Source organism: Lissotriton vulgaris, chromosome 9 (genome assembly GCF_964263255.1).
Source record: "Lissotriton vulgaris chromosome 9, aLisVul1.2, whole genome shotgun sequence".
Lineage (NCBI taxonomy): Eukaryota > Metazoa > Chordata > Amphibia > Caudata > Salamandridae > Lissotriton > Lissotriton vulgaris.
The window spans coordinates 979809394-979835105 of NC_141697.1; the positions used below are offsets into that span (position 1 = coordinate 979809394).

At 45.5% G+C, this 25712-nt stretch overlaps 1 protein-coding gene across 2 annotated transcripts in view; it reads right to left on the reverse strand.

Annotated features, from left to right (window-relative positions):
• The window catches only part of RAD54L2 (RAD54 like 2), a 1034525-nt gene that overhangs the window by 335640 nt on the left and 673173 nt on the right, over positions 1 to 25712 (reverse strand). For both annotated transcript variants that reach the window (XM_086938836.1, XM_086938837.1), the window contains exon 14: positions 24619 to 24737. In XM_086938836.1, the coding sequence (XP_086794962.1) occupies positions 24619 to 24737 (119 nt within the window). The remainder of the gene's footprint in view (positions 1 to 24618; positions 24738 to 25712) is intronic.

Consider the following 25712-nt stretch of genomic DNA (forward strand, 5'->3'; position numbering starts at 1 on the left):
GGTGGTGCGATAGATAGGTAGAGTGAGGGTGATAGATAGGTAGAGTGAGGGTGATAGATAGGTAGAGTGAGGGTGATAGATAGGTAGAGTGAGGGTGATAGATAGGTAGAGTGAGGGTGATAGATAGGTAGAGTGAGGGCGATGGATACATAGTGAGGGCGATAGAGTGAGTGATGGCGATAGAGTGAGTGATGGCGATAGATAGAGTGATAGTGATAGATAGAGTGAGTGATAGTGATAGATAGAGTGAGTGATAGTGATAGATAGAGTGAGTGATGGCGATAGATAGAGTGAGTGATGGCGATAGATAGAGTGAGTGATGGCGATAGATAGAGTGAGTGATGGCGATAGATAGAGTGAGTGATGGCGATAGATAGAGTGAGTGATGGCGATAGATAGAGTGAGTGATGGCGATAGATAGAGTGAGTGATGGCGATAGATAGAGTGAGTGATGGCGATAGATAGAGTGAGTGATGGCGATAGATAGAGTGAGTGATGGCGATAGATAGAGTGAGTGATGGCGATAGATAGAGTGAGTGATGGCGATAGAGTGAGTGAGTGATGGCGATAGAGTGAGTGAGTGATGGCGATAGAGTGAGTGAGTGATGGCGATAGAGTGAGTGAGTGATGGCGATAGAGTGAGTGATGGCGATAGAGTGAGTGATGGCGATAGAGTGAGTGATGGCGATAGAGTGAGTGATGGCGATAGAGTGAGTGATGGCGATAGAGTGAGTGATGGCGATAGAGTGAGTGATGGCGATAGAGTGAGTGATGGCGATAGAGTGAGTGAGGGCGATAGAGTGAGTGAGGGCGATAGATAGAGTGATAGTGATAGATAGAGTGATAGTGATAGAGTGATAGTGATAGATAGAGTGAGTGATAGTGATAGATAGAGTGAGTGATAGTGATAGATAGAGTGAGTGATAGTGATAGATAGAGTGAGTGATGGCGATAGAGTGAGTGATGGCGATAGAGTGAGTGATGGCGATAGAGTGAGTGAGGGCGATAGAGTGAGTGAGGGCGATAGAGTGAGTGAGGGCGATAGAGTGAGTGAGGGCGATAGAGTGAGTGAGGGCGATAGAGTGAGTGAGGGCGATAGAGTGAGTGAGGGCGATAGATAGATAGTCAGGGAGATAGATAATCAGGGTGATAGATAGAGTTGCCTGGCACTGGGGGCGCGACGGCTACAGATGAAGGGCAAGAGTGATTTGCACATGGGGGGTGGGGGTAAGTGGCACCAGTTTGGCAATATGGGTAAACACTGGGTTGTGTGGTGCACACTGCTGTAAGAAAAGGAGAGAAGGCAACTTGTGGCAGCAGGTGCCTGCGTTATGCCCCTGACTCATGGTATGCTGGTCTGCGTGGCGCAACAGAGCTAGGTAAAAATATGCCCTCCCTATCTTAATTAAACTCCATTGTGTGTCTGTTTAAGCTCTTCTGTTGTATATACTCCAAGCAACGCAGGGCATGTTAAATATATAAATAAGCACAACAGTCGTGTCCTACTTTTTTACGCTCTCTTAAAAGAAAACAAAAAAGAATGAGGGCTCTCTGATGTGGTTAGTGAGAGCAAAAGGTGAACGGCAATTTAATAGTGCAATGAATGAAGAACGTAGGCCAAAAGCCTATGTATGTATGTTGTCTATGGATTTGGGAAAATACAAATGTCTGGAGAGACCACAATCCAAAGGCCGGAAAAAAAATACAATTATAAAGCTAGATCGCATGAAAACTGAACAGACTAGGAAAGTAGTCCAGCGCACATAAATTCAGTAAAACTAATAACGTCTTAATCTGAGAGTTCTGTAAGGACTATGCTTGTGAATTGACAGATGTTACAATGGTCCATCTAATGTTCCGGTTCCCTCCACTCAAACTCAGTGGTTTGCAAAAAGAAAAATCAACGTCCAACTTATTTCTCACAAAATGCCAGTGTTGTCGGATATGCTCCGGCCCTGCACACATGTTTAAGCATCTCGCCTCGCTTCCAAGCCAGGCATGTTTTCCCTCTGCTCTCTAGGGGCCTTGAGTACATAAACTGTGAGGTTTACCAATTCCAACTGAGTTGTATATAACAAGACAAGAACTGGCACCACAAAATGTGTGTTTGAGAAGGAGATTTAGCTGCACATATTAGAAGGAGAGTAAAGGGAAAGACGAGTTTAGAGCTAGAGCAGGAAACCTTACAGCAAAAGGTTCATAGACCATGAGGTGACCTTCGTTTATGTGCGTCACCAGGGCCTCTGGCTAAGTTATGCTTTTCACTCAGCAAAGCAAGGAGTCACACGTGGGCGGTAAACATTGCTTACATCTCTCCAGAACCAGGTCATATCAGTCAGACTACTTGCCAGGGCATTCGACAAACAGTTGCGGGCGGGAGTGAGCAAAGAAACATGGCTGCTGACTCAATATTAACAGAGGTGTGTTTTTTTTATCAAGCCTATAACTCCCCAACATGTGTGTGTGGGAGACACACATTTGCCCGCATAATCTTGAGTGTGGCTAACTGGCAGAGGACGATTCATGATCTACTTCGCTCCAGCAAAAACAACAATTGATGGACAGAATGCAGAACAATGTCATACATTCACCCCAGTACAGAGATCTGGGCCTAAATCCATCGTTTTTTTGCACTCCACACCACCCCAGTTCAGACATGGCCATTTGCAAATCAGCCTTGACCCTGTGCCTCATGGAAACAGTCCAGCCCGAACTGCCAAGCCATGTCTTTCCTGGACCGGAATCAAGCATCCTAGGACCGGTTTCTGGCTATCAGCCGTCTTCAGCCAGGATAGCTTGACTCCAGTGGTGTGGAGAGCATGGGACTGACGTCTGAGCATACCCATCCCACTCGGGGTGACAAATGCAAAAACAACAATTGATGGACAGAATGCAGAACAATGTCATACATTCACCCCAGTACAGGGATCTGGGCCTAAATCCATCGTTCCAGCATCAATCAGAGCCAATGAATGACGTGAGCTAGTCAGTGTACCTCAGAATGACGAGCCAGGCATTGGTGTCCGAGGCCATCAGTGAAATAATAGGTTCCCTTTAATGAGAAATTACTTTCCTATAATAACATTACAATCACTAAGAGCACCAAGCCAAATGTGTTTAAATTCTATTGATATAGCGCTTACTAACCCTGGCGAGGCGTAGTAATGCACATCCAAAGTAAACAAAGTTAGCCTTCTACGGCGCATTTCAAACAGCTCTGCAACCGAATGTACTCTTTTAGAATAAGTACACAATTTAGATTGTGGTGTTTGAGACACCGCCAGGCTTGCAAAAGTAATCGAGTACAGTACAATTCCGGATGAACCCTACTGGAAGACCCTCGCAAAAGCGTGCCGCCTTCTGATGGTGCAGGGTCTAGGCACAGAGCGCTGTGATTCCTACACTATGTTCATTGAACAGGCCCGCTGGAAAGTGCAATAATGTGTGTTGGAAGCTAACACGCAGCATAAACAAACAAGTTGTTTTTTTATTTTAATAAAAGGCTACCACAGCGTATATAAGCGTTCTGCTTTTCAAACCCTGCCTGTTTATCGGCGCCCGCGCCCCTCTGCGGTCACTGAAGTTTGAAAATTTCATCCGCCGTACCTCTCGCTGCAAGCTATTTTTATTATTATTAAAGCCTGCAGCCAGCCTGTTTATCAGTGCCGCGCAGCTCGTGAACAGTGCCGCGCGCCCCTCTGCAGACTCCCCCTGCATTCCAAAGTCAGTCACTTGAACTGTTCACGACGCGCGCGTCGCGATCAGATTCTTTCGGCCATGCTTTCTAATGCAGAAGCTCACGCACGCGACCTAATCCTATTGGAAAATGCTGCGCGTGGCCAGCTCCTGTCTCCCCTCGTTGTCAGCTGAGCCGACAGCTATAGTGCTCTCAGCGAGAGCGCGCTTTCGCGCGCTTTTCGTAGCGAGTCCTAAAAAGCATAGAATGTCTGTATTTTGACACTGCTTAGCTCCGCAAAATTACCTCCAGTCAGTCACGTGAACTGTTCACGAGGCGTGTGTCGCGATCAGATTCTTTCGGCCATGCTTTCTAATGCAGAAGTTCACGCGCGCGACCTAATCCCATTGGAAAATGCTGCGCGTGGCCAGCTCCTGTCTCCCCTTGTTGCTGGCTGAGCCGACAGCTATAGTGCTCTCAGCGAGAGCGCGCTTTTCGCAGCGAGCCCTAAAAAGCATAGAATGTCTGTATTTTGACCCTGCTTAGCTCCGCAAAATTACCTCCACCTTGAGGTGTATCATGGTTCTCTTCTGTATTATGATCATGAATTTCTTTTTAAACAAAAACTCCCTTTTAAGAGCCAAATAAAATTATGCTAACCACACATGATCAGCTATTAGCCCACTCAAAGAAATAACTTCTTCACACCAAACACCTAATATTAAATATTGCATATTCTCCTAGACCTCTTAATAGCCCATGGAAACAGATCACTTTACTTAAGTCCCAGAGACTAGACGGCTCAATGACTCACTATGTTACCGCTCCCTTCTATTAATCCACAGAAACAGAGAAAGATCCCCACTATCTATTCCCTCCTGAAAGACTCACTCATGTAACAATCCCTAGACCCACCCTCTTATTAATGTATTAGCTCTAAAGACCTCTATTTCCCTACTAACACTGCTAACATTCTTTTTCATTACTCAATGAGAACAAAAACCCCTTGTGTTAGGATGGATGAGGCACACTCAGTTAAAGTTCCCCACTGTGTCCTTAACTCGCCCTTGGCCTACATTGGTTTGATATGTAGTGTGGCACAGAACTTGAGTGGTATATCTGCGCTGGATGTATGTGTACCTGAGAAGGGTAAAATACCGGGATAATGCAGTACTAGGTGCATGATGAATGCATATACTGGATATACGCATGCCTATGAGTGGTACAGTAAATGAAGAATACAGTGCTGTGCAGTGTGTGTAGGTTGTATACATGCACTGGGTACAATACATGGAGGGCCCTAGGGTCCATTTTGGGAGACCCAGGATGTGAGAAGTTAGCCTGGCATATGATGTCCACTAGTTCTAGTGGGCACCTTGCACCAGTCTAATCGACCCTTATTGATGGTGGTTGTAAAGTCAATCTTATAGAAAGCTACCCTAGTGGTAGCATGGACCAGCAGTCATCAGGCTAAGACTTCAGAGAGCGTATTAAGCGTATTGTTTTACCAATTATAATCCCTTGAGTACCAAATGAAAGGACACCACACAAAGTATATATCAAATATATATGTTTTTATTCTCAACACAACTCCTTTGCACTCTTTATGAGGTCAGAGGTAAAAGTACAATACAAGGTACTCAATTAGCATACAATAAGTTGCACAGTATAAGTTATGCCCTGGGGCCTCACAAACCATATACTAAAATAGTGGTATAAGAACCAAGTGAGAATTAGAAAGCAGGCCTGGGGCCTGTGGGATCACTGGGGCTACTCTAAACAACCAAAGGTTAGGAAGTAGGAGGCCCACAGGAGATGCGTGCAGTGTCTAAACACAGCCGCTGGTTACCATTGACTTTCTATGGGAAATGAACAAGTTACAATTTTACAATTTCAGGATACTTCCGAATGGACTACGATGGAACCCTTTTAGACTTAGACACTAGGAGGGCCAATACCCTTGAGACTATCAGAGTACTAGTGTTACCTCACCCAAGGATGCCGGGTGCATAGGTGTCTTTTGGTGTCTAGTTTCGTCGTCGATTTCAACGGAGATCTGCAAATAAATGCTGCAGGCGACCAGAGGAAAAGTGTCCGGGTGGATCCAAGGGTGGATCGAAGATCTGAAGAACCTGAAAGCAGAAGGGACAGAGTCTGGGTCACTTACCAGTGATCAGGATGGCGATGGAAAGCTGCCAGCCAATGTCGGGTGATTTCAGGTGAAAAGGTGAAGCTTGTATCTTCAGCCACGAGAGCCAGGAGGCGTCGACGACGACCAAGAGCTGGATTCGAGCTGTCCCACGAAGGATCTAGTTGACTGCGATGTCGGTATCCGGATTGGACCCAACAAGCCTTGGCAAACGCAATCCACGCAGGAAGTGAAGATTGGCTTCAAATCAGACCAGCAAGGTCTGCGGAACTTCTCCTTTGTAGGTAAGTTGGAGCAAGCCAGGAGCAACCAGGAAAGCAAGTTAGATTCAAAAGAAAGTCTTCGGGGTGCTCACTAGCCAAAGGACTAGGAACCGCGAAGATGCGTCAAGCTGAAATGCAAAAGCGGGGCCCACGGGTCACTCGTGCAGTGGGGGCCTCTAAGCTTCGGTGCAAATGGTGCTTGGGTCTGGGGCTTCAAGCACCCCATAGCACGACTTCGAGTTACCTTGTGAAGTGAGTGCAGCTTGCAAAATGCAGGATCTCCAGGAGTTCCGGTCCCAAGTCTCTCGTGTCCGCCACGTCTCAGCTTTGCTGTGAGCGAAGTTCGGGGTCAGAGATGTCTGGAAGTCCGTGTCCTGTGTCGCAGATTCTTCTGGATCTTCGAAATGTAGATCGGCAAAAGTTGCTGTTGGTGCCTGTTTGAACAGGGTGGTCACTCCTTGACCACAAGGGAGATGTCTTCCGTCTTCTAGTCGAAATGGAATGTCGAAGGTCCAGGATATATGTTTCAGAGTTTTGTCCAGGGTAATCTAAAATCCTAGGGACTGGGTTCCTATACTTATACTAAGTTTAGGGACTGTACTACCTTTAAGGTCCCTCCTATGGGTGGAACTGGGAAGGGGGTGGTTATACCCCTTTCCCTTTGTCCAATTTCGCGCCAAAGCTGGGGCAGAGTGCTCCAGCAACTGGTTTGAACTGGGAAATGCATGGAGCACCTTGTGTGCCCCAGGCAGTGTCTGGAAAGCATTCACTGAATGCAGCCCTCCCTGCCCCAATACACAAAAGCCTGTCTGGGGAGGTGCCAGCACCTCCTTGGGCAGGAAACCTATTGTCCAGGCCTCCCCTACCGGAGTTTCGTCCAGCAACAGGAGGTCAGACTCGTGTCTGTGGCAGCAGCATCCATTTTGTGATGCTGAGGCTCTGTTTAACTTTAACCGGGTAAACCAGTAACTACATGTCTTTTACCTCTAGAAGGGTGGAATGCTACCCCCCTGCCAGAACTGGCAGGGGGGTAGTATTCTAAAGTGTTTGACACCTTACACAACATGTTTTGATAAAGCCAAACCAAAGTTAGCATTAACCGCAAGGAGTATAATGCACTTAAGAGTATAAGGTAGGGCTATATCATAGGACAGCTATAAGGAGATGGTTTCGAAAGCTGCAGAGGGGCTCAGCTCATGCTAGGGCACCCTCTCACATAAAACCAAGCACTCTGCCTCCAGGATTGTTAAGGCCTGCCATCGGAGTGACTTATAGGTGTATATGTGTCTATATGTATATATAGATATAGGTATACTATATTTAAGTAAGGGGTGATTACACCACCTTATCCAGGCTGTGTGAACAGACCTGCGGTGTCAGTTTGGAAGGCAAACCAGGGGTGGCACAATACATGCTGCCGCCCCTGGTAGGCCTAGGGTGCACCTATGCCCTGGGTAACTATGGTACACTATACAGGGGCTCACAAGGGTGACCCAGTAACCAATCTGGTATGTACCTAAAGTACATGGTATCAATTTAGAGAGAACAGCTGGGCTGTGGGCCTGATTAGCAGGTCCACAGCCACACTAAAGTAAATAAAACAAGAGAACCACAGCAAAAAGTGGGGGTAACCATAGGAAGCAGACCCTACTCTCCCACACAGGTCTGCATGGTGAAACATGAAGAGGAGGTTGCAATATCCGTTTAGAGGGATTTGTGTATTGCTGCATTCCTGTAAGCTGGATGGGATTCACAATGGACAAGGGTGAGCTAGGTTTCCACTGCCCACTTCAAAGAGTGCTCTTTGATCAAGTTAGAGGTCAAAAGGTAGGGGCCTGGGTATATCTCACAAAGGAGATGAGGCTGATAACAGAATCATGAAGGGTAGGCTTGGGGCCCTGAGCTCACAGTTTGATGCACATATTACTGTGGCTGACACCCAGGTGTAAACTCCCATGGCCTGTGTTGTAAGTCTATCCACTTTGGAGTGGATCCTGCAGTGACAGACTGCTTTCCGGAGCAAGAGAGAGCAGAGGAAAAGGCCACTTAGTAAGAAGTAGACCACCAATATAAACTTCAAAGTCTCAGACTCTAAATCACATTTGATGCCTGGAAATGGACTATAAAAACGGTCACCTGTCTAGCAGTCAGCCAAATTGTTTGAAAAGAGGAAGCTCTGCAAGACTTCTGCCTGTGACCAAGACTGGAGGCACACTTGCGTTATGTTGTCTAGCACACAAGGGCATGTTTAGCCTTTATCGTCTTTTCCTGTTTTTATTTATTATTAACATTTGATCAATGTTGCCCAGTACATGGGGGCATGTTTCACTTTATATGATGGTGTTTTCCACATGGTGGTACGTCCCCTCCTTTTAAGATTTTAACAAATCAAAGTATTTCTAACTAAATGGAGGCAAACGCCTGCTGTCTCCCTGCTGGGGGAGGGGACATGAACCAGGGAATTCAAGACCACCAGCTCTAGAGCCTGGAGCAAAAGCACCTGCTTGCTTGCCAGGACCAGTGTGCCCTGTGAGGAAGAGGAGAGTGTTCGTGGGAGCAAGGTCCAGTGGGCAGCCTGGTCAAGTAAATTCTCTTTGTGAGGGGACAGTTGCTGCACCGATTAAGTAGTTGCCTGTGTGCCGCCGAAGCTCTCAACCCTCATATTGGAGGAGGGCCCTTGTAAATTAAGCATTGTGTTATGTTATGTTATATTATCTTCTATAGCGCATGACTCACCCTGGGGCATATCGGTGCTGCCTAGAAAATATACCTAAGAGCTGAAAGTCAGGTCAGCAGCAACTTTAAAACAAAAAGGCTTTTAGTGGTTTTCTAAAGGTGCTGTAAATCAGTATTTCCTTCAAGGCTATGGGCAATCTATTCCAATAACTTGGAGCAAGATATGAAAAAGCTTTACCCCCTGTGCGGCTCAAGCGTATACGAGGCACCTGTAGAAGTCCTAATGTACCAGATATCAGATTTCTACATGGTACCTGTTTTACCAATTTCTTTTGTAGATAATAAGGGCCTCTACCTTTTAGAGCATTAAAAGTAAGGCAGCAGATTTTGAAAAAAGATCTTTTCCCTACTGGCAGCCAATGCAGTTCTCTCAGTAAGGGGTCTGAGGGGGAGCCAGCTGGCTGGTTTAATATCATTCTGGCCGCTGTGTTCTGAATCACATGCAATTTAATTAGCAGGGTCCCACCCACTTCAGCTAGCAGGGCATTGCCATAATCTAAGCGATAATCACCATTGCTTGAACCAAAGTTCTACGGTGATTCGTAGGCAAGTAGGGGAGAATTTTACTAAGTAGTCGTAGACTATAATAGCAAGAGCTCATCCTTGCCTAAACAAGGTGTCAAAAATCTAGGCATAAAACTCGACCAATTACTAACAATGAAGGATCATATAGCAGCAAGGATGAGCTCTTGCTATTATAGTCTACGACTACTTAGTAAAATTCTGCAGGGCTGCACTCAATTGTGAGGGCCACCGTCTGTCCAGACAGCCGAGGCTTTCCCCATTAACATGACTTCCGTTTTACCAGGATTCAACTGGAGACAGTTATTAGTCATCCAGTTGGAGATTATTAGTATACCCATGGAGAAACAAATTTTCGCGGCTTTTGGATTAGGCCCAATGGTAATCATAAATCGAGTGTCATCAGCATAAGAAATTATTTCAAAACCCAGCTGTTCTACTACTTTTGCCAGAGGAGCCATATACATATTAAAGAGGGTCGGGCTCAGACAGGAGCTCTGAGGTACACCCTTATCCAGACGCATTTTTCCTGACTGATAAGGACCTAGCATGACGGTTTGGGTTCTGTCAGACATAAAATGCTGCAGCCATTTCAGGGCTGCCCCTTGTATGCCACAGGAGGATAGCCTCTCCGCGAGCTTTGCATGCGAGAAGGTATTGAATGCCGCAGAGAGGTCTAGGAGGTACAGTACAGCCGATCCTCCTGCGTCTATTAGTCACGGCCAGAATGGCTGTCTCCGCACTGAAACCAGGGCAAAAGCCCGATTGTGAGGGGTCCAGGATTTTACTGGATTCCAGATATAGGCTTAGCTGACTGTTTATTATGCTTTCCAAGAGCTTAGCCAGTAAAAGTAGCAGGGAAATAGGGCGATAATTGCCAAGTTCTTGAGGATCCGCTGAGCGTTTTTTTAATATTGGGCGTTCAAACGCTTCCTTCCAAATTGTTGGTATGATACCGGATTGTATAGAATGATTAAAAATATTATATATATCGGATGGCTCAGGCACAGGTAGTGGTTTGACGAGCCATGGTTTTAGGAGGGCAGAGGTCTTGGGGTGAACCCGATTTAGCGGTGCACAGTGCATTAGACACCTCTTCTAACGTGGTTAGTTCAAGCAATTGAGGGAGCAATCTACCAGCTTTTCTGGTCCCTCAGAACTTCCCGGAGATTCCGGATTCAGCATAGCGGTAGATGAGAAATTGGAATAAATATTGGATATTTTTTCCTGAAAATAGATTGCTAAGGAGTTACAGAATTCTTGTGTTTCCACAGGGGATCGTCTGCACACTTGAGGAGATACGAAGTCCCTTACTATGTCAAAGAGAGCTTTTGGGGAGTTACTGGTGGGCTCAATTTGGTTCATAATGAATGTACCTCTGGCTAACTTTAAACTGAGATGGTAACTGGACAATGCTTGTTTGTATTTTTGTCCATTCTGGGGGTCCTTACTCGCCAGAGTCTCTCTAATTTCTTACAATTTGATTTTTCAGACCTCAGCTCCGCAGTATATTGTGCATTCCTATGCTGATAGGAACGGAGCCCGTGCAGATTGGGGAGAGGCAACCCTGTATGCCCCAAGTAGGCACCCTGAAAAGACTGCCATTCGGTAAGGACCGTAGCCCATATGCGGTAGTGGGCCATGACCCTGTGTGCCAAGAGGGGCCACTACTGAGGTCTTCACTGTGGCGATCGGGCCGGAGCCTGTGTACTGAGAGGACGCAGTAACCCCCGTATGCAAGAAGGGAGTCACAAGGACCAGCAAGTCATGTGACCTGGTTAGAGTCATCGCGGGAGACGCAAAGCTGCTGTAGGACACTGTGCATCAGCTAGGGATAAAGAATTCTCACAAGGATCTTTGCAGCCCTTTCCCCACAAACCCCTATTGCTGGAAGAAACAGAGACTTAACCTGCAAAGAGGAGCTGCTGAGAATCCTTGGTTGATGCAGAGGCACAACCATGATTGAGGCTCTACGGCTGCTGAGTGCAACCTGCATGGCTTGCGTGCAGCAGACTCATCTGAATAAGTAGCTGACACTCCAGCGTCCATGGAAGGGGTGCACTCAGGAACTTCAGTCACTTCGATAAGTGCGGGTAAGACTGATTTTGGACGAGCTGACCCCACGGAACTAGCAGCTCTTTAGCTCTGCAGTGCTGGAACACTGTTAACTTTAAAATAGAGTTATAGTGGTCTCTTGAGACTGAATACTAGTGGGGCTTACCCTAGTTGTTGCCTGACGTGAATGGAAAGTAACCACTACCTCTAGACAGAGTGGGACCCAGGGGAACGCCTAATAAAACACTACAGCACCTGACCTCGGGGTTGTGAATGTCAAATTTTTACTTTCTTTTGTTAGTAGTAGAAATAAAATACTTCCCTTTTCAATAAAAGTGAGTAGTTGCCTGGACAAAAATGTATAACTGATGTTGTGCACATTTTGAGTTGTGAGTCTGTTAACTCCCCTATATTCATCTCTCCCCTCCGAGAGTTTGGACTCCTAGAACCACACTATTCCTGAAAGTCTACTGCTAAAAAGGTTCCTGGCCCAGTTGCTCAGACTTCGTAGTAGGTCAGGCCCCGGGACATCAAGAGTAAAAGGCCTCAACCCCCATTGTTGGGTCCAGTAACTCCTGCTTGCCCTGTGGTAGTCGGAAAGGGGTTGTGATATCTTGGCACTGTGATAGGAGGATATTAAGAATGGTTTCTGAAAACTGGACAAGGCTGGGCTTTATCCAGCAGATCTTCAACGTACAATATCAGTTGACTATTTCACGAACTTAAATGGCGTGATAAGAGGCACAGCCTTTTAATGACAGAGAAGGCTTCTGACTTTTTTGCTCAGGCATACCTCTGGCAATTGCCTAAAATATTTGGATTTTCATCTTCCTTTGTTAAGATCATAAACTTCTTTACCACTACCCTAGTCCAGTTTAATTGAGTTGTGTCTTTCGTCATTCCACTATAGTATGGCATTATGTTGAGATGCCCCTTTTCACCTCTCCTTTTTTTAAGTCTTGCCTACAGACACCTTTTAGCTGTCTGCTTACTAAAGACTTTTTGAGGAACATACCAAAAACACACTGTGGCTAACAGCCGGTCTACTGCTTATTATTGGTCAAGTTATTGTCATTCATTTGCTTGCTTTTTATTCAATGTAGTTGCCTTCCTCCTCATGTGATCGTCCCTCTCCTGGATCACAGCGTCTTACCGTTATTTTGATTGGGTAACTTGTACCCTCTCCACTGCTGAACCTTAAAGAACCACATTTTCTTCTCTTACTAAAAATTAAAACTTACATGAGACTGCATGTGCATTTTTGTACTCTTTTTTTTATTTCAATCGAATAGATCATAAAAGAGTATATCCAAAGTTTAAAAAAAGTGCACTTGGTTAATACAAGTTCATTCTACAATGGTTAAAAAAATGACATTACAGCTTTCATCGAATTATTTTTGTACTCACTTTTGTGGTGCTTATCCCCCTATCAAATATGTGCCCGCCATTTCTCCCCCCTCACCTACGCCCCCCACTCAACATACCCTACCCTACAAGAGGTAATCCCATACTTCAACAAGGAATTTTTATGATGGTGCTTGATCTCAAAGATGTCTACTTTCATATTCCAATCCGCCCTGCCCACTGGAAATACTTGAGCTTCATGGTAAGCGGAAGTACCTGTGCTTCATGGTAAGCGGCCATCACAGTCAATATAAAGTACTCCATTTCAGGGTCTCCACAGCCCAAAGAGTGTTCACAAAGTGTCTTGCTTCTGTGGCAGCACTTCTTCACTACCAGGTCATTCAAGAATTTCCATGCCTCAATAATTGAGCAGCAACTGGCCCCAGTGCCTTGCACACATACAAATAATGAATTTTGTGCTTCACACATTGGGGTTCAGCATAAGAACCATTATATCTCACCTACAGCCCTCTCAACTTTGGCCTTTTCAAGGCACCATACGCCAAACTCTTAGCACCAAATGGAAACCCAGTGAACAAAGGACCTCTGCTTTCAGCACCTGCCTTCTTTTTTCCGCCCAACCATCTTTTACCAGTGCACACAATTATGCACCTTCTGGGAATGATGGCATCTTGCATCAAAATTGTCCCCTATGCAAGGCTACACGAGGTCTTTGCAGTAGCATCTGCAGTTCAATAGTTACAAGTCCAAAGTCTAGGTGTGATTAAGGCTGAGGCACAACTCCTGCTGCAAGAGTGGTCACCCACCAACTAGGTGCAATGCAGCCCTTTGCAGACCCAGTTCTGCATGTGACCGTTAGCACAGATGCCTCTCTCATGGGCTCTGGAACCCACTTCTCACCATGCACTCACTCCTAGCTCAGTGGTTCTCTCATTATCAAGGTCGCCACATCAACGTCTTGGAACAATTAGCTATAGAACTGGCCCTCAAAGACTTTTATTAACTAATTTGACGGAAAGTGGTCCCAATTAAATAAGACAGGATGATGGCTATCGTGAGATATTACAGTTTATTTTATGGTGTGATTGAGCGACCTCACTGTGTAATAAACTCACAAACCCATTTTGGCTTCATTCCACTTCGTTTGTAAAACCTTACTCAACCCTGGTTAGCTGTGGCTTTGAGCAGTCAGGCTTTAGCAAAATGTCACCAGCTATGTGTAGGAAGCTGGCTCTGCTTATACTATACCAAAGTAAGGTATAGTGTGCACAGAGTTCAGTGGAACCCCAAAAGTAGGCAAAGGTAAAAGTAGATTGTACCTTACTCTCGATTTGTGGTAGTGTGGTCGAGCAGTAAGGCTGTATCAGAGGGTAGTGTTAAGCATTTGTTGTACACACTCAATCAGCAAATATATTACACACTCAAAGACTGAACTTCAGACTCATTGGTTTTGTATAAAAATATCCTTTAGTTATTTTATTTTCTAGAACCAAGCAAGTCTGGCACAGCTAAGCCATAAATACTTTACAGTAGTAATGCAGTTTATAAACAGTTCGAATTGCAATTGTACAAGCACTTTGATTTGGTTACAGTAGAGCTACTAGTAATGAAATGCTTTTGATATACTGTACGTATACTTTGTATTGGCTTTTTAGTAGAATGTCAAGTAGATTACTTTATAGATTATGTTTCTTACACAGTGCAGTATACCCGGATACTGCACTGGGATATTTACTGTAAACAGGTAAGTCAAAGCGTTTTTGTTATTTAGTTACAGTTTTGAAGGGTTTCTTAGATTTTCTAACTCCACACTTAGAAACTTTTCACAGAAAAACAGTCAATGTTATCCTAAGGAGATAAAGAAAATGCTACTTACCAGTATGCATCTATTCTTGGCATGTAGAGCTGCAGAGTTGTACACTTAGCATTAGATCGCCACCTGGTGTTGGACTCGGATGTTTGCATGTTGTCGTCTTGGAAGAAGTCTTTGTAGTCACGAGATAGGTGACTCATCCCTTGGAAGATAGAGCGCATGGGCATCAGCTCCATCCTTAGATTGTTTTTCGCCATGATGAGAAATGATGGAGTTAATAGAAAGAAGAAAGTATGTCCATGCGTGTATATCTAATTAAGATAAAACTGGAACAGACACAGGTCCCCGGGTGGCGGGAGGGCGTGTACAACTCTGCAGCTCTACATGCCAAGAACAGATGCATACTGGTAACTAGCGTTTTCCGTTCGAGGCATATGAGCTGCAGATTGTACACTTAGCATTGATTGTGTAGCAGTGTCTCCCCTAGCGGTGGTCACCTGTGTCTGTTGCAGTAGTTTGAAAGAGTTTTAAGGACAGCTTGGCCTACGGCAGCTTGCTGCTTGGCTTGCACATCAACACAATAGTGTTTAGTGAAGGCGTGTGTTGTAGACTATGTTGCTGCCTTGCATGTCTTCTAGGGGAATGATTCCTAAGAAAGCCATGGAGTCTCCTAGTTTGAGTGTGGAGTGCGCTCTAGGAGGAACTGTTACTGTGCATTTTGCTTTGTGATAGCATATTTGTATACATTTAACAATCCACCTTGCAATGCCGGATTTTGAAATGGGATTGCCTTTATAAGGTGGAGAGAAGGCTACAAATAGTTGCTTTGTTTTGCGAAAGGACTTGGTCCTATCTATGTAATAGAGAAGAGCTCTTTTGACATCTAGTGTGTGTAAAGCTCTTTCTGCTACAGAGTCTGGGTTTTTAAAAAACACTGGTAACTCAACTGATTGGTTTAGATGAAAAGGAGTAATTACTTTAGGAAGGAATTTAGGATTAGTTCTTAGAACCACTTTGTTACGGTGTAATTGTAAGAAAGGGTCTTGTATAGCGAAAGCTTGAATTTCACTAACTCTTCCAAGAGAGGTAATAGCAACGAAGAAAGCTGTTTTCCATGTGAGAAATTGTAGTTCACATTTATGTAAAAGTTCAAAAGGGGGTCCCATGAGCCTTGTAAGAACAATGTTTAGGTCCCACACTGGAGAGGGTGGTAACCTAGGAGGAATAATTCTTTTTAATCCTTCCATAAAAGCTTTTATTGCTGGTACGCTAAACAACGACATATGTTGTCTGTTTTGCAGATATGCGGCAATGGCTGCAAGATGTAAACGTATAGATGAATAAGCTAGATTACATCTTTGTAAAAAGAGAAGGTAACAGATAATATTTTGGATTGAAGCATCCAAAGGATCAAGTTTGATTATTATTGCAGTAAATGGCAAATCTTTTCCATTTAGCAGCATAGCAAGCTCTAGTAGTAGGTCTTCTGTCTTCTTTAATGATATTCATACAGTCTGATGGCAGGGTAAATTAACCAAACTAAGACTTCAGGAGCCAGATCGCCAGATTCAGTTGACTTGGACCTGGATGCCTGATGTCTCCATGGTTCTGCGTTAGCATCGATGGTGTGAGAGACAGTTCTTGGTGTGGAACTAGAGAGAGTTCTAGCAGTGTGGTGAACCACGGTTGGCGTGCCCATGTGGGAGCTACCAGGATCAGTTTGAGAGACTGTTGGCTGAGCTTGCGTACCACTAGTGGTATTAGTGGGGTTGGCGGAAAAGCGTACACAAATCTGCCTGACCAGTTCATCCATATCGCATTGCCCTTGGACAACGGGTGTGGAAACCTGGCGGCGAAGGTTGGGAGTTTTGCGTTTTCGTGTGTGGCAAACAGGTCTAGGTCTGGATGACCCCACTTGTGAAAGAATGGTTGAAGAACTTGCAGATGTAGTTCCCATTCGTGAATCTGTTGTGTGTGTCGACTTAACGGATCGGCTATCTGATTGTGAATTCCTGAAAGGTGTTCTGCAAGCAGATATATCTTTTGTGGAATGGCCGATCTCCAAATGTTTTGTGCGAGCTGGGACAGTTGCAGGGAATGTTTCTGTATGTAGTACATGGCTGTCCTGTTGTCCGTTCGGATTAGGACAGCTTTGTTCTGTATGTGTACTTGGAAGGACTTTAGTGCCAGGAAAAATGTCAGCAACTCTAGGTGATTGATGTGAAGCACCTTTTGTTGAGCAATCCATCTTCCCAGAGTTGTGTGGTGGACCACATGTGCTCCCCATCCGGTCAGGTATGCGTCTGTTGTCAGTACTATTTGTAGAACAGGCTCGAGGAACGGCTGCCCTCTGGACAAGTTTTTGGTGTTCCACCACTGCAGAGAGCGATGTGTGCGGATGTCCACCAACACCAGGTCTGTCATTTGTCCTTGTGCTTGATTCCACTGATGTGCTAGACATTCCTGCAATGGACGCATTTGCAGTCTTGCAAATGGTACAATAAAAATGCAAGTTGCCATCATGCCTATTAGTTGCATGAACACTCTGGCTGGGAGAGAGTGTTGGTTTTGAAGCCTTATGACTAAAGCTTGAATGCTCTGTATCCTGGCTGGACTGGGATAAGCTAGAGCTGTATTGGTGTTTATGGTAGCCCCTTGGTATTGATGTACATGAGAGGGCTGTAGATGTGACTTGATGTGGTTTATTGTAAACCACAAGTTGTGCAGTGTCTGAATTGTGTGAGATGTGTGTTGAACACACTGGTTGAATGACTTGGCCTTTATGAGCCAATCGTCTAAGTATGGGAAGACATGGATATGTTGTCTTCTGAGATGTGCTGCTACTACTGCTAAGCACTTTGTGAACACTCTTGGTGCTGTTGTTACCCCGAATGGACGGACTTTGAATTGATAGTGTTGTCTTTAGCACAAACCTGAGATACTTCCTGTGAGAAGGATGTATGGGAATGTGAAAGTAGGAGTCTTTGAGGTCTAGTGTAGTGAGGAAATCGCCGTGTTGCAATAATGGGAGCACATGTTGTAAAGTGATTATGTGAAAATGATCTGAGTGTATATACAGATTGAGAGGACTCAAATCTAGAATTGGTCTTAGTGTCCCATATTTTTGGAGTATTAGGAAGTACAGTGAATACACCCCTGTTCCTTGATGTTGCAATAGAACTAGCTCTATTGCATCTTTTTGTAGCAATGAGAGAACCTCTTGTTGGAGCAGCGTTAGATGTTCTGTGGACATTGGAAGCTGTCTGGGTGGCATATTTGGAGGGGTAACTGTAAGCTCTAGGCAGTAACCATACTGGATAATCTGTCTTACCCACTTGTCTGTTGTGATGGAATTCCAGCCAGGTAGGAACTGTGTTAATCTTCCCCCCTACAGGAGTGGTATGCTGTTGGGGGAGCTGAAGGAAGTCACTGTCTAGTGGTGGAAGAGGATTGATTGTTGTTGTTACCTCGACCTCTTTCCTTATTGTTATTACCTCTGTAGCCCCCTCTAAAGTATCCTTTATTAGAGGATGCTTGTGTATTAGTTTTAAAGGAAGCTGAATTGTGTGCTCCAGCTTGTTTGGAGCCTCCTCTGTAAAAGTAGCGACGGAAGGAGCCTCTTGCTTGGGTGGACTGCAAAGCTCCCATAGACTTGGCTGTGTGAGTGTCTTTTTTCATTTTTTTCAAGAGCTGTGTCTACTTCTGGACCAAACAACTGGTGTTGGTTGAAAGGTTGATTTAAGATAGTCGTCTGTACCTCTTGCTTAAATCCTGAAATGCGTAGCCACGCATGACTTCTAAGGACACTGGTGATTATTGCCCTGGATGCAGTCTGCTACATCTAGTGCGCATTTAATGGAGGCGTTAGATATAGGTTTACCCTCTTGTATGAGGTCCTCTGTTTGTGCCATATATTGATCAGGTAGATGTTGTAATAGCTTCTCTAGCTGATCATAGTGAGCCCTGTCATATCTTGCATGGAGGGCCAGTGTGTTAGCAATGCGCCATGCATTACTAGCTTGGGTAGCTATTCTTTTACCTGAAGCATCTATGACATTGGATTCTTTATCAGGAGGTGGTGCTTCTCCTGATGTTTGTGAATTTGCTCTTTTCCTAGCGTTTGAAACTACTAGGGAGTCTAAGGGTAGCTGTCCCTTAATGTAAGCAGGATCCCCAGGAGCTGCTCTGTACTTTTGTTCTATCCTTGGGTTTATGATTCTAGCCCGTACAGGATCTTTAAACACTTCTGGGGCATGTTTAATAACTCCTTTAATCATTGGCAGTATTTGCACAGATTTTTGGGAATGTTCAAAAGTGTCTAGTAAAAAGTCCTCTTCTGCCTCATCTGAATGCATGGTGACATTGTGATAGACGGCAGCCCTATTAATCAAGTGTCCAAACCCAATTTTGTCTTCTGGAGGAGAAGGTTTAGATGGATATATATGTGGGTCAGGAATGTCTGGTATATCCTGTGGGCTTGGATACTCCCAGTCTAGTGAACCGGTTTGGTACGGAAACGGGTCATCTGGGTCTTTCCCTCCCCCCATGCTATACTGATCATCATCAGCATCCTGAGGAGGTGTATGTTGTGGAGAATGAAGAGGAGAATTTTGAGGTGACATGTTTAAAGGGAGAGCAGGAGAGGGAGATACAGGAGAAGAAGGGTGCATAGGAGATGTGGCTGAGTCCTTCTTCTTGACAGGCACTGGAGGTGTAGGTGATGTATCGGACTTCCTCTTCCTGTGTGGTGTGGTGGAAACATGTCCTGTTTCTGGGTCTATGTGTATCCTCTTTTGCAAAGGATCAGGTCTAAAAAGCTCTTCTTCAGAAATTGCTTTTGGGCTGATTTTTCGGCTCCGGGTCTGGTTTCTGCTTCTCTTTAGCCTTAGGAGTTGTTGTATAGTCCTCTGGTGTACTTTTTGACACCGAAGGTATTGTTTCTGAGACGAGGCCTGGTTCGAGGGCTTGGAGGCCTCGGAAACAGGTTTTGTGGGTTTCGGCACCGAAGATTTTGGGGTGGAAGCAGGTTTCATTGGTTTCGGTGCCGTATTGTCTTTAGGAGTCGACGGTTTCTGGATCTTTTTCGGAACCGGGGCTTCTTTCGGATTCGGTGTGGAGGGAGCTGGTCGTATCGGCACGTGTGGTTTGCACGGTATGGAGCTACCGGAAGGCTTTAATATTTTCTTCGGAGCCGGGATAGATGGCGGGGCTTTCGAAACAATGTCTCGGTCTCGACTGGGCCCGAAGGCGGAGTTTTGACCGTAGACTTTGGTTTAGGTGTTGGGGCTGGGGTAGGGGCAGTCGTACTCACTGATGGTATGGAGTCATCGGAGTCCTCTGCCTCAGATACGATCTGGAGATCATCAGAATCTTCCTCGGGGACACATGGACCTTCGTCGTAGATATCCACCGGTTCTCTCTGCATGTCGCGTCGACAGGCCCTCCGATCTCGAATGGTCTTCTTGGATCGAAAGGAAGCACAAGCTGTGCAGCTCGACTCGTCGTGTTCCGGTGATAAACACAGGTTACACACTTCGTGATGGTCGCTGTGTGGAAATTTTGCTCCACACCGGGGCATCTTTTCAATGGTATCCTTTCCATGAGGTGTAGGCCTCACCATGTGGGCAGGCCCGACGGCCCGCGTCAACAACCGGAATTGAAGTGATGAAGTAGAGTCTATGTATATTGAAGTTAAAGTTTGTTTTTGTAAAGTTTTGCGTGTCGAAGTCTTTGAAAAGTAAATTTTCGAACTGGAGCGGAAAAGTTGCATCCGAACCCAGTGGCGGAAAAAAACAATCTAAGGATGGAGCCGATGCCCATGCGCACTATCGTCCAAGGGAGGAGTCACCTATCTCGTGACTACAAAGGCTTCTTCCAAGACGACAACAACATGCAATCATCCGAGCCCAACACCAGGTGGCGATCTAATGCTAAGTGTACAATCTGCAGCTCACATGCCTCGAACATAGGGTTATCGCTTCAAAGGTAAGTATTCGGTTGTGGGAGTTGGTATTCTTGGGGAAGCCTCAGGGGTCCCGCAGAGTCAAGAATGCACTCTTGTTACACCCTCAGCTGCACTAGGACAGCCGGGTGCAGTGTGCTGACGCCCAATGTTATACTATAGGGGGCCTCCGGTTGGTGGCTGCTCATGAGCAGGCCACAAGGTTGGGGGAGCAAAGCTCCTGGACTGAAGCTCAGGGTAAATGGGGGTTCAAGCCAGCACAAAAGGTGCACCCTCAGCGGCACTGGGGTGGCCAGGTGCAGAGTGATGTTTTAGCATTAGGCGCCCTGTAGCCTTCAATGGGGAGTCTCTGGCTTGCAAACACCCTGCAGGCTATGGGACGAAGGTCTTCTGGGTTCAACCACCACTTGGAGAGGTAAGTTGGGATGTTGGGGTTTAAGTTAGGCATAATCAGTTGGGCCACCCAAGGCCGTAGGGCGTCGGGTGCAGGAGTGCCTTGTCAGGTTGAACCTTCTTACCAGCTCCTGGTCGCGGTTGGGGGGAGGGGGGGGGGGATTTTAGGTATCGGCTGGAGGTTTGAGGCAGGTCAGGGGTTGTCAGATCTCGGGTCAGGATCGCCGGGAAACCTCCTTGTGGTGTTGGGCCACTCCAACTCGGGCTGTGTGCGACGAGTGCAGACTCGCGGACATTGCAGGACCTGGAGTCTGTTGGTGAACAAATTCGGTGTTCACAGGAGACAGTCTTTCCTTGCGAAGGCAGGGCAGGTCCTCGGGTTCTTGAGGCTGCTGGCTGCAGGACATACCAGAGATTCACTTCTGCAGGTTCGAGGTGGGGACAATGGGGTAGGGCTGGGGCCAAGTCAGTGGGCGTCCACATCTTGGTAGCTTATGCCCAGCTGTTGTTCCTTCTTTTCTGCAGATGCAAGTTTCAGGGGTGCCCCTAAATATTAGATTACAGGGCGTTACAGGTAGGTAGAAAGGTTGGGACCAATGGGTACCTTCCCTGGGGGTGGGTACACCCCCTAATATGCCACCTTCCAGTGTGAGCGAGGCATATGCCTCCCCTGGTTGGCTGGGTCACCCCATCTGCAAGATGGCGGGGACTGAATTGTGTTTCACCTCGCCTCCCCCAACAGAGGGGTGGAGTTGGCAGAGGTGGGCACACCTCTTTCTCACGTGGTTTTACCGCTGGTTCTCCCGCCCAAAGTGGGGGTCAGAACCGGTGGGGACCAGTTGCTGAAGCAAGCAAATGGCCTGGGGAAGCGCTCAAAGGCGGCAAAGCCTTTGAAGCTTCCCCTTCGTGGACCCTGCCCATCCTGAAGGAGGAGGCTTGGCACCTCATACCAGGATGTGCATTGTTTCAGGCCCCCGAGAGCAACAGGCTCTCGACCCAAGGGTCCAGAAACATGTCTGGGGGCGGCAGCTGAAAGCAGCCACTCAGCCTGCACAACAGTGGTAGGTCATTTTTCAGAGGGCATCTCTAAGATGCCCTCTGTGTGCATTTTTCATTAATCCCATACTGGCATCAGTGTGGGTTTAATGCGCTGAGAAGTTTGACACCAAACATCTCAGTTTTCAGTGAAGCCATTTTGGTATTGTGGAGTTCGTAGTGACAAATTCCCAGCACCATATACTCTTAATGGCAGGACTGCACTTACAATGTCTAAGAACTGACTGAGACACCGTAGGGGTACAAGGGCTCATGCACCTGTACCCTCACCACTGGTATGGTGCACCAAGCTAGAGGGGTGACTGATCTATTCCAGGGGAGTGGGTTGTAGGCTTAGAAAAAATGGGATGTATGCTTTGTCGACCCTTCACTTTACTCTGCACCAAACCATGCAGCCTGCAAAGGCAGTGTGTGAGTGTAAAGGTACAGCATCTCTCTAGGCAGTGCCCTGGCTACCTATGGTACCATTTACCAGGGACTGACCTGTGGCCAGAGAGTGTCAATTGGGTGTGGTCTTCAATGCAGTTTTAGGGGAAGAACATAGGCCCTGGTAGGCAGGAACCCATGGCACATGCAGTCAAAGCACATCAGTAGTTCAGCAAAAAAGTTGGGGCAACCATTGAGAAAGAGGGCACTTTCTCACACTATGTCATTTGAGATGCCATGAGTGATGTGATATAGAACATGGCATGAGTGATGTCTTATGTGATGTCATAAGCAGGCCATGGGTAGGTGGGGCGGTGAAGTTACAGTTAGCGTTACTGCGTTACTAACTAAAACTGGAGAATTCTTTTTTTTTCCAAAATGTTATTGTCACTGACAGGGTGTGCGCAGTAGGGTGGGTAAGGGACTGGCCTAATTTCATATCCCTCTCTCAGATGACAAGTATGCATGGTAGGGTGTAAGGAGGGACTGGCTACTCCTTTCAGACCCCTCCCTCAGATGATGGGTGTTCGCAGTAGGGTGTGCAGAGTGACTGGTCTCTTTTCAGACCTCTCTCTCAGATGATGGGTATGCTCTGGGGGTGTGGAGAGGAACTGGCCATTCCTTGCAGACCTCTCTCTCGCTCTCTCGGATGGGCATAGAAGGGTGTGGGATGGGACTGGTTTCTCCTTTTAGACCTCTCAGATGACAGGTGTGCCTGGTAGGGTATGGGGAGGGACTGGCCTATCCTTTCAGACCTCTTCCTAAGCTAACAGTTGTATGCAATAGGGTGTGGGGAGGGACTTGTGTCTCCTTTCAGCCATATCTCTCACGTGACGGTGTGCGTAGTAGAGTGTGGGGAGGGACTGGCCTCTCCTTTCAGGCCTCTCTCTCAGATAACAGGTGTACATAATAGGGTTTGGGGGAAGGATTGGCCTCACTGCTGAGATTACTCTTTGTAATGATGGAAGAGCCTTAACTCACAACTCTTGTGAATTTAAATATCACCTACATTTTCCTATTTTTCTCAATCATGCGGGCTCGCAATACATGAAAAAAAAAAATAAATCTTCAACTCATCACAGTACTTACTTACACACTTACTCTCAATAACAAGGTCCACAATATGCATTTCTACTAGAGGAGTGTATTGAGAACTCATCTATTCCATTTTACTGTTCACGATCCCGCAAGAGTCCCACTAGATAGTAATTAAAAAAAAAAAATATATATATATACACATTTATTTTCGCCTCAGTAGTTATGCCTTAGAGACCTCCTCTGCATATTCTAGGGGGACAGCATGTCTTTCTGTTGCTTCCTTGTATGGTTTCTTTGCTTCATTCCCACACCACCTGCAACATTTCATAGTAAAGGCGGCCATTTAATTTCTAACATTCAGCCAATCATAGCGCTCGCCAGAAGTTCTGGTTGCCGCAAGAGCATGAAGGCTCAAGGGAAAAACTGTCCTCCCGACCAATCACAGTGTCCATATTTGAATTGGCAGTCTCACGGGGACTCTTGTGGATCCAACTGCCAAAATGTACAATTATTTTTTACCCTAAATTTCTCAAAATCTACAGAACATTATTACACCAAGTCACAAAAACCACAATCTGAGGATCAAGATCATGCTTCCTGCCAAATTTGGTGTAACTTTGTTAAGCAGTTGTTGCTAAAAGTCTATGGAAAATGCGTGGGAACGTAGTGATTTTTGACCCCCCCTCATCTCGGACTTCGCTTGACAGATCACTCAGAAACTTTCCAGGAAGCAGCTGATGTGGTGGATATTTTTGGTTTGTGACAATTCGTCAAACGGGCGAAAGTTATTAGCAAACCCAAAAAACGTTATTTCTATGAAAAAGCAGACCTAACTAGTCTGGGGACCTAGCAAGGACTGCCACTAAGTAATTAATATTTATGTAATATATATGTGTTCTACAACAAAGCATTCTGCAAAACTTGGCATCTCAGTGCATACCCTCCGATGCAGTTCATTCTGGTAACTGTGACTTGTTTACATGTTGCTTTGGTTAGGCATTTTTGCAAGTATCAGTGTCGTAAAACTTGTCTAAGACCCAAAAAGTCGCACCACATAACACGCAAAAAAACAACAACACAACACATGATCTAGAGAGCAATAGAAAACGGTGAACATGAGAAAATGTTGATAGAGTTTCTTGATGAAAGTAAGAGTGTACTTACTGTAATAGCTAAGATTCCGCACCCATGTCTGCTCCTCATCGCCCTCTGTACCAGGGGATGCCGGCTTAGGCCTCTTTGCCAGGAACTCTTCTATGACAGACAGAGTGGAAAGGCTTTGGCTGCAAAAACAAAAACATTGTATTCATTCATATTAGGGGTCAATTCTCTAGGGTCAATAAATGCCTCAACGCTAAATAATGAAAAGGTAAGTGTGCCTTCAAGGGATTTATTGTAGTACTCCGTTTGTAATATTCCGATTCACAGTTAGATGCAAGATTTATTCTTTGCTTGCTAATTAATTTTTTTTGACAACCTAATTTCTAATAGCAAGATATTTTTATACTTCTGAACAAATCACACAAAAAAATATATAAAGGAATACATAGCAAAAACACAGGTGTATATAAAAAATAGATGTTATCTTAAGAGTTCATAAAGGGTACTTGTAAATAACACATACAATAGAACAAGAAGGAAAAAATATATTACTACAGCCTTCACTGTTACAATTGTATACACTTTTTCAATATCACAAACAGAAATGTTGAGAAAAGTGTAAAAGTAGAAGGTCTCCAGGCTTTCGGCGATGAGACCATCTTCAGGACTATAATGTTTAAAGTGGTTGACCCCTGAGTTCTGTTGTAAAAAGGTACGGCAGGAGAGTTTATGTCGGCCGTATCCGTTCGAACAATAGTGTTAAACACTGAATGGGTAGATCTCAGTCTCTCCTGAGTGAAAACATACGGAGAGCAGCGTATTCGCTCTAGTTATTCCGAGATTACGTCTGGTTAAGCCTCTTAAATTGCTTCCAGAAAGGTGTTCAGAGTTAGCAGATTTAAGCCTGTAGTATCTTTTGAGGACACAAGCTGGGGGACAATCGTTTCCGCATCAACACCAAACAGGCAGAAATTTGTCAACTCCTTAATTTGCTACTTTTGCACGCTCAGGGATCGAGTTTGAAACATAAGAAGCAACATGCAGTGGAATAAGAGACAGGAATCTGGGGTGGTTGTTTTGTGTCCGACGTTACAAACAGGATTTTGCTTCAGGATGAAGGGCTATTGGTAATCGAAAAGACATTACCTTGAAGGAAA